This window comes from Nyctibius grandis, chromosome 9, assembly GCF_013368605.1.
Source record: "Nyctibius grandis isolate bNycGra1 chromosome 9, bNycGra1.pri, whole genome shotgun sequence".
In the NCBI taxonomy this organism is placed as follows: domain Eukaryota; kingdom Metazoa; phylum Chordata; class Aves; order Nyctibiiformes; family Nyctibiidae; genus Nyctibius; species Nyctibius grandis.
In genome coordinates, this window is record NC_090666.1 from 29,000,941 (window position 1) to 29,010,274 (window position 9,334).

The window sequence follows — 9,334 nt, forward strand, 5'->3', positions numbered from 1 at the left end:
TGCTTGGGAGGAAAAATCCCATATAAAATAAAGCAGAGGGATTTAGTTTAACGGGGCAAACAAGGGGAAGAGAGGGAGAAGGACCTGTGTAACTGAGACACCAAGAGGCAATGCAGAGGGAGACCCTTCAGAAGGGAAGCTGCAGGGCTCTTGGTATGAAGGAGATGTCATGAAGCTACGTGCATGAATATGTGGGGCATTACAAGCCATTGGAGGGGTATTTGAAGCACCTTTGTCAGCCAGAGCAAGCAGAGATCACTCAGGAGACCTCCCTTGGTGGCTTTCATGACAGGGACCTGCAGAGAAGTGGTGGTGTCCTGGTTTCATTGGGATTTGGTTTCAGTTTGTGGCCAGTCATGGTGATCAAGGCCCTCAGCAGTTAAATCCAGGGCAGCTGACCCAGGCTGGCCCACAGGTGTATGCTATATCATTGACATCAAGCTCACTATAAAAGAGAGGGTTTGCTGGGAAGAGGTGGGGCTTTTCCTGCTCTCCTTGTCTCTCCTCCCTTCTTCTTTCTCATCGTGATTCCTGGAGCAACTTGCCAGTGAGCTGTGGATAAGTATACTTTTGTCTGTTTTGTGTTGTCATTTATATTGATTTCTTCATTTCATTAAAATCTGGTTAACTTCACCCTACAAGTCTCTCTCTCCTTTTCCCAATTCCCTTCCTCATTTGGGGAAGGGATGTTGGGTGAGAGAAAAACTGCTATTGTTTAGCCCTGGGTGTGGGCTAAACGGAGACAGGTGGGTAACATGCCAGTAGCTCATCTCCACTTATTTCTAGTCCCGACCCCATCTCCTGCTGCTCCTGGCTGGACCCCAGCCCTGGTTCATTCTCTTCTTGCCTTTTTCTGCCCTTTGATGGGAAAGGTTGCAGGTCCGTCTTGCCTGCTCCTAGCCCATGCTTGCGGAGATCTGACGCAGCTACAGCCCAACTGCTTCTTCACTGCTTTTTCTCCCGGCTGGTCCTGTGCAGGGGAAGCATCCTTGAGCACTGCCTGGTGGCCTGGGCTCCACATGCCACGGGGGTCCCCAGTCATGGGGCTCGGGACCACGGCTCCAGCATCGCTCACTGTTTTGCTGAACTGCCTGCTCGGGGAGATGGTGGTAGGGCAGCATAAATCACGGCCAGTGTGCCGCAAATTCACGGTGCCGCAAGGTCAGCGAGCTCCTTGTGCAACGTTCTCATGACAACTGGCCTAAACATGCAAAAAACCCCTGCTGACAAAAGCACTCTCGGGCCAGGAGGAGAGGCTCTGTGGCTTGAAGGAGGATGTCCGTCCTTGCAGCTTGAGGCACAATGAGTTTTGCTTGCAAGAAGACACAAACCCCTCCCTGCTTCCCACAAGCCAGTGGCTTTGGCAGTAAGAAAAATGGAGACATCCCAGCTCAGTCCCCTCCTGCTCACAGGGCTGGGGTGGGTAGATCCAGTTGCACAGTCACACACACACACAGAGTCACAGCCTCTCAAAACCTACAGCCCAAATGCTTCTGGCTGTTTCTCTTCCTCCATCAAAGGGACAGGGATGGTTCCCCCCCATTAAACCAGGAGAAGGAAAGCCCCCCCCAGCTCCACGCTAGACACAGCAGGTCACCCTGTGTGCCCAAGGGACCCAAGTCTGGGCTCCCTGGGACACAGATAAGCCCGTACAGGGATGTGACACTAGTGTGCATGACTCCATACCAGCAGGAAACCCCCATAAATCAGCTCCCACCAGGTGGGATTGGCGAGGATGAGTCCTTTCATAGTAAAGAGGGTGCAGACACTGCAGCATCTGTTCCTGGGCTTTCAGATCCATGAAATGCAGGCCAGGAGAAACAGCTGATGTCCCGCCTGCTGCCTGGAATACGGGGCCAGAGGTGCAACGGGAAGCGATGGTCAGAAGCACCTTCAGGAGCACTGGACCAGACCACGCTGCCCACCGCACCACCCGTGTGGCAGAGACGGGAACCTGGCAGTGATGCTCTGTGTGAGGAAGGAGCCCGTGGGGGACTGCACCTTTCGGAGGCTCTCCACACGGTCACCAGGCAGCTGAGCACTCAGCAACTCAACCCTTGAACATCCCAGATCACCGTCCAACTCAGCTCCAAGTGATTTCTGGACATGCACCAACAGCCTGGATAGGAGCTCAGTAACTGCATCACTGGACAAGCCTTGAGGTTCATTTGGAGGTCCTGCAACCCTTCAGAGCCCCAAGGCCCTGATCCGAAGCAGACAAGCACGTCCTCTCACCTGGAAACCAGAGGGGCCACCTGGGAAGCAGAGAGGAGCAGAAGAAGTGCTCACAAGCCCTGTCAAATCGTGCTTTCATGAACCAGGCTCATCATTTCCTCTCTGGCTGCCGTGTCATCATTTTAAAAAGAAAGAAAAAGTCATTTACCACCTGGCTCCGGCTCTCCTCTCCGAAATGTCACGCTGTGTTTCCTGTGTCAGCAGCCACCAGGAGCAGAGGCAGCCTCCAGCTCTGCACCATCCTCAACTGGTGCTTTAACCCCTGCAGACCTGGCTCACTGCCACAGCTTGCCCGAGGCCATGCATTTAAAAAAGCCACATGGGAGCAAAACCCTAAACTTTCTCGCTCCCTCCTCTCAGTGCTGTGCACAGGGCGATCGCCTCCTTCACAGAGATTTAAAATAAAAAGAGGTGAGGGAAGAAAATACTCACATGCAACAAGAACCAACTGTAAAATGGAGCATTGATATTGAGAAATAAGCAGAACAACACCTTTTTTTTTTTTATCAGGCCCTTTCATTGTATAAATAATTTATTTCAGTTCACAGCATTATGTCTGCATCTTTTAAAATAAAAAAAAAAGGAAGAAAAGACAGGAGAAACAGAGTCTGACAGACAATGGCAAGGGTAGGAGATGGGCAGCAGGATATCCAACACTGATGGGAATGCTGTGAAAGTACCTGGGGAAACGAGACCGGTATCTCCTGACAGCTGCTAAAAAAAAGGTCATTCAAACATATTTAGAGAAGATGCACAATCTTAGAAAAAAACCCAGCTCATTTTCAGAGCAACAACGAGGCAGTTTCCCTTCACTGTTGTTTTGCTGAGGCACCTCTTCTAGCCCACCACAGGCGACGCGCATCTTCATACAGGCAAAAAATCGGCGTACGGTTGTGAAACATTACAGAAATACCACAGAAGCCATTAGCTACTAATTGGAAAAGTCTTTTTTAATTATTGCGGAAAGCGGAGTCGGCGGGAATGGCACGGCCACGGCGTCCCACCTGAACCTTCCAGCATGCGCTGCCAACTGCTGAAAACCATTTCTCCAAGGGGATGCTCAGCTAAGCTGGGTGTCATAAGCTCCCAGGAAGGACTGAGCTCCATAAATGCATGCCATCAGGCTTTCCACGCCAGTGTTTGCTAAACCAAGACCTATGTCTCGACAGCAAGGGGGCAAAACCCACAACTAAAATAGCCTGCACGGGTCATTTTTCGAACCTGATCGCTTTTGAGCTGGTGGGGAAAACATCGCTTTGTATTTCACCTCTAAAATGCATTGCTCTCCAAAAAAAGGGTTAATGCATGTGGCTTCCATGGCATCAAAAATAAATTTTTTCCCCCCCTCTCTCAACAGCAAGTACCAAAAGTGCTGGAGGTGAAGACAAAGCAAAGAAAACCCAAGGAAGCGGGAACAGAGTCACCTGAACTGATGGGACCAGCCCACTCACTCAGCGCACAAGTCAGGACTTGCATTGGGAACTCAAATCCCACAAGAAGAAGAAATACTACTTGGCTGCAACATTTGTTTCCTAACAAAAAAAACAAAAACAAAAACCCCCAAAACGCTATTTGGAAGGTGCCACACTCATCGCTGCGAGGGGAGAATCAACTCCCTGAAACCCGAAGGGCATTTTTTCTTTTGTCTCCTTGGTGGTTTCTCCTTGGCTGCTCTGGGAGGTGTTTTTCAAACAGGAAAGCTGGTGTAAAACTCACCAAAACCACCTGCCTGACTGCACAGCTCAAAACTCAGGACATTTGGCCCCCGAGGGCAGCGTGGAAAGCCGGGACCCTGGTTTTTCTCCTCCAGAGAGCTGGGTCCCAGGCCAAAACACAGACAGCAAATGGCTTTTGGTCCCCAGTCCCATCCAGGTACCAAAATGTCCCCGTGCAGAAGAAGGTGGCAAGGCCTGACCCCACAGCTACTGCTGGCAGCAAAGGGGCTCTCTGCTTTGAATCGGGATTAAACCTTTATAAAAAAATAACACCCCCCCCCGCCATGTTACCTGCCCCCTCCCCATGTCCGTTCACACCCTGCCATTTTCCGAGTCCCTTTCCAGCAGAGATTTTGCAAGCTCTGGCCACCTCAGCGGGCGATGCCGGCAGCTGTCCGTCCTGCCCTGCCATAACCTCCCCAAAAACTTGCATTTAGCCAGCGCTGCCCTGACCTCCTGCACTGCCTGCAGAGCAGGACGGTGATCAGGACCGCGCCGCTTGCTTGTTGTTTTTTTTAATGAACTCGCCCCTACTTTGGATCACCCCAGCTGGAGCAAATCTGCACCTGGGAGCATGCCTCTGCCTGGGCACAATGGAGACCTGCTCGGGGCTTTGCTTCAGGTGACACAACTAAGCCTTTGAGAAGGGGGACTCCTGGACAACCACTCGACACTTCCAGCAGCCTTCACCCACAACCCTTGCCTTTTTTTTTTTTTTTTTTTTTTTTTTTAAAGCAAACAGCTCAGCACCAGTCACCAGCTGCTAAGCACCCCCACCGCCGCAGCCTTACACCCGCCATGGGCTGAAGGCTGCCTGTCCTTGCTCTGCACCCATCCGTGCCCCAAACCACCAGCCTTGGGGGGGGGGAGCAGGTTTGTCCCTTACCCATCACCCACACGCCCCCCCCCCAGACATTTTATGCTGGTCCAACCCCCTCCCCTCCCCGCTTTCCACACCCCTTCCCACCCACGGGGGAAGGATGCGGGGATGTGGGCAGGCATTGGGGGCTGCAGCTGGAACCCCCCTCACCGCTGACCTTGCCTTCACCTCCCCCCCCTAGCATTCATACCCTCCCGCAAAATGCACACGTTAAAGATCCAGAAGCACGCTGAGCTTCTCGCCAATGCACTTCGCCAGGGTCCTGCCCTGTTCGCACCCCCCGGCACACAAAAGCTCGGTGGTCCCGAAGGACGGAGAAGGGGGGGTGGGTCTCACCCGGTTAGCTCAGCCCGGGGGTCCAGGAGGTCCGGATCGGGCCCTGAGGAGCACGGTGGTCCACAGAAAGGGGCGGTGGAAGGAGAGGGGAGACCCCGGGGATGTGGGCTTGGCTGGCAGAAGCGGCTTTGTTATCACCACTATTGTCTTTTCATTTGGAAAGGAAGGGAAAAAAAAAGAGGAAAAAAATAATAATAACAATTAACCCCCAAAAGGACGGCTTTGGTTCTCTCTCCCCCTCGGTTCCTTTGTCTGCTCCCCCATCCCTCCCCGCCTCTGCGGGGCTTCTACCGCTTCTTCTTCTGCTTGAGGGACTTCCTCCGCTTGAGGATCATCTCGTAGAGCTTGTCCATGCCCTCCGTGAGCCCCTCGCCGATGATGGCGCAGGCGGGCTGGATGTGGTAGGTGGTGGAAGGGGTCAGCTCGTGGAGGGCCAGCTGCTTCTCGATTTCGGCCACCGGCAGGGACTTGGGCAGGTCCTGCTTGTTGGCGATGACCAGCAGCGGGGTGCCTTGGTTCTCGGCGAACTTAGTCACCTTGTGCAGCTCTGTTTTGGCCTCCTCCAGCCGATCCACGTCCACTGAGTCCACCACGTAGATGATGCCATCGGTGCAGCGGCTGTAGGATTTCCAGAGCGGGCGCAGCTTCTCCTGACCACCCACGTCCCAGAAGTGGCAGCTGATACCCTTGGCCGTCCCGTTGCTCAGCCGGATCTTCTCCGTGTTGAAACCGATGGTGGGCACGGTGTTCACGAACTCGTTGAACTTCAACCGGTAAAGCACCGTGGTTTTCCCCGCCGAGTCCAGGCCCAGCATGACGATGTGCAAGGACTGGAAGGCGGAGATGTTGGAGGAGATGTTCCCCATGGCCACCGGCTCACGCCGCCCTCACAACCCCGCGCCCATCCCCGCGCCGCCGGCCCGCGGGGGCACGGCTGGGGGCGAGCCGGGCTGGGTGCGGGGCTGGGTGCGGAGCGCGCAGCGGGCACGGAGGCAGCGGGCAGCGCGCAAGCAGCGCGGGGGGGACCGCCCGCCACCGCCCCGCCCGGGAGGAGGGGCCGCGCCGCCGCCGTCCCCCGTCCCCTCCCCTGCCTGCACCGCCTGCGCCGCTGCCTGCACCGGGGGCACGGAATCACAGAGTCACAGGCTGGTTGGGGCTGAGGGGACCTCTGGAGATCATCTAGTCCAACCCCCTGCCAGAGCAGGGTCACCCAGAGCAGGTTACACAGGGTCACAGAATCACAGAATGGTTTGGGTTGGAAGGGACCTTACAGACCATCTAGTTCCAACTCCCCTGCCATAGAACCAAGCCAAGGCATTCTTCACTGCACAGAGACACAAGGAGGGACCTTCTGCTGCACCGTGACACAAGGAGGTACCTTCTGCTGTACCATGTATAATCCCTAGATAAGGGAATCGTGGGGGTTGCAAAAGTGGTCCAGGCACAGCTTGACCTGGCACTGGCGATGAGCTGAGCCCTAAAAGCAGGAGAGCGATGCTCTGCTCTTGGAAATGCAGAGCCTGCACCGGCACTGCCAGCTAGGGAGTCACCACCACCCAACGTGGTGCTGGGAAATGGACCGTCTGCATCCCACGGTCTCATGAAGTGGAGAGATGCCGGGAGGGGAAAAACCTCATCTGCGCTCAATCCAGGCCGAGGGGACACTAATGTTCATCACTGTTAATGCTTTTTGCATCTCATTCTTCATAAATGATGTTCGTACCTTCAGCCCATGTTAAAGTCCCCGAGGTCCTTGTGGCCTGCCAGCCCCCCCCAGGCCCAGCACAGCTCCGGAGCTGCCATGTAGCTGCTGGCCCACCTACTCTTCCTTGAAGCCCCTTCCAGTCCAGTGCAGGGACAGGGAAGCCACCTTCGCTGCATGCTCTGGGGAAGGCCTGCCCCACTCTTCGCTGCTGCATTTGTTTCTGATATTGCTCCTGAGCCAAAGAGCAGCAGCAGAGTTGTTCCTACACTATTACCCATCTCCTCTTTTACAACATTTGTAAAATAAATATCAACTGTATCTGACAGCTTAACTAGAAAGCCCTGGAGAAAGAAGCGTACTGCAGAAGATAGATACTGCTTTTAATTTAAGATGCTTTCACCACACGGCGTGCAGTGAGGATTGTCAGGCTGGAGTGGGATCATTTCTCATATTCATATTTCATCCTGAGGATGTGTGTTGCAGCTTTGCGTGGAGATAAGACTACCTGCTAACACATGCCATCATTAAAAATACAGGCAGCTCGCTGTGACAGTCTCCAGAGGTGACACTGGGCACAGTTTTGATGGAAATCACCATGTGGTGACAGTGTGAAAAGTGCAGGAAGCTCCGTCCCCGCCAGTGTGCAGCTGGGAGAAACGCTTCTCGGCACGTGAGGCAGCATTGCCTCCGCGCTCTGCACAGCCGTTCGAAAAGCAAGGCACAGGTGTCGTACAGGGTGGAAAATGGAACCGTTTTGTGCACCGCGGTTGTCCTGATCAGCTGGCCTTTGAGCTAGTGTGAATTCAGGCTTTTCTCTGCGAAGGTAATGAGCTTCTGAGAGTAAGTGGAGAAAGATCTGAATGATCACCTGACTCCAGGAGCCGGAGCATTAAAGAAAATAATGCCAGAAATGGAAGAACAGGGTCATATCTGTGAGCAGTGTCACCAGCAGATCCCACACCGCTCTCATCTCTTCTGCCTGAATTGCTTCAGCAAAAGCTTTCTTAAATGCAGCTGCAAAGGACAATCCCAAGGCAAGCGCAACCCAGGCTGTCCCCAGAATTAGTGGCCGATCTGTGGGCAATATTTGTGTTTTAGAAATTGCCCTTCGAGCTGTGAGCTCATGCCCAGATCCAGGAGTGCTGGGTCCGGTGCAAGAGATGCTGTTTCAGCCCTCGGTGTTGTGGCCAGGCAGCATTCCTGGGGAACTGCCCTTCTCCTCTCCATCACTTCTAACCCTTTCCCTCTCTCCTCCTTCGTCCCACTGCTGAAAACAGCTTTGAGCCTCAAGTCAAAAGGCTTCCTTTCCTAAACACACCACCCAAATTTCTTTCCCCCCAACAGCCAAAGCCCAAAGGAGAGCCTTCCCTCCTCTGCGCCCCTCCTTTTTTCACCCCCGCATTGATTGTGAGTTATAAATAAAGGCGATATTAGATAGGCTGATCAAACCTAGGGGATGTTCTAAAAAACCACCTTATATCAGATGATCCCAAGAGGATGGAGATAAACGGGAGCATTGCAGTGGGCAATGATGCTGCAGCTACTGCCAGCTATCCATAAATAAGCTGTTCAGACCTCCGCTGAATATTAAGCGCAGAAATAACACTGTTAATCGCAGCGGAGTGGAGTCTGCCAAGTCCATTCAGTGGCAAATTTAGGGAGAGGAAACCCATCTTTTCCATAAGCTCCTGCCTCTCCTCTGCTTTTCCTCCCCAGCCCTTTCCATCACCTCCAGGTTAAGTGGCCAAGGTTAAAGCCAACATTAGCATCTAAATGTGTGCCTGCCAGTATCTGACAAAGGCACTGCTCACTGGTCCCCAATATTTTGCTCCAGCAGCAAGAAGGCTGTTGCTGCCATAGTAACTGTTTTCAGACATGGCAATTATTTCTTCCCAGCTCCCCCCCACCATCCCATCTCCCTTCCCCCAGCTCATCTTGTGCTTCAAAAATCTCTTTTTTTTTCATTTTTTGTGGGGGTGAGACACAAAGGGCCGGAGCCCGCACGCATCCACCAGCGCCGTGCCCAGAGACAACAGAGGGATGCTTCCCGTGCTTCCACTCCCGGATTATCTGTAATAGTGACTTTTCATCTGCATCCAATTAGCCCTTTATCACCCAGGCAAAGCCAAACCTTGGAGCAGCAGCTTTTGCCAGCAGTTTCTGGCAAAGCTGGTGACTTGGGGAGGGGGAAATTAGTTTCCAGGGAGCATCCCTACTCCTGGAGCACGCAGGATCCTTTCTCCCTCCCCTACCCCTTCCTTATTAACAACATCACTTATCTTAGCCTGCTTCTTTTTGTTTCTGCCTTAAAAGCAGAGACACCAGCCCAAACAAAATTAACAGGTGAGGGCTGTAATTAGGGCTGCCTCAGTTCTTGGGGATCGCTGAGGCTAATTAATAGCATCCCCGGGATGTGGGAAGAGTGTGAAGGCCATGCTGAGAGCCAGAACTGCAGCAGACACC

At 53.4% G+C, this 9,334-nt stretch overlaps 1 protein-coding gene across 1 annotated transcript; it reads right to left on the reverse strand.

The window, feature by feature from the left end:
* Positions 1 to 5,040: 5,040 nt before the first annotated feature.
* Positions 5,041 to 6,075, reverse strand: ARL4C (ADP ribosylation factor like GTPase 4C). The gene has a single exon (XM_068407809.1). The coding sequence runs from the start codon at positions 6,030 to 6,032 to the stop codon at positions 5,454 to 5,456; it is 579 nt and encodes a 192-aa protein (XP_068263910.1). The 5' UTR covers positions 6,033 to 6,075; the 3' UTR covers positions 5,041 to 5,453.
* Positions 6,076 to 9,334: the final 3,259 nt, after the last annotated feature.

What these genes read in the sequence shown, in the direction of transcription:
- ARL4C (XM_068407809.1), bottom strand. Translation starts at nt 6,032, where the DNA reads ATGGGGAACATCTCCTCCAACATCTCCGCCTTCCAGTCCTTGCACATC.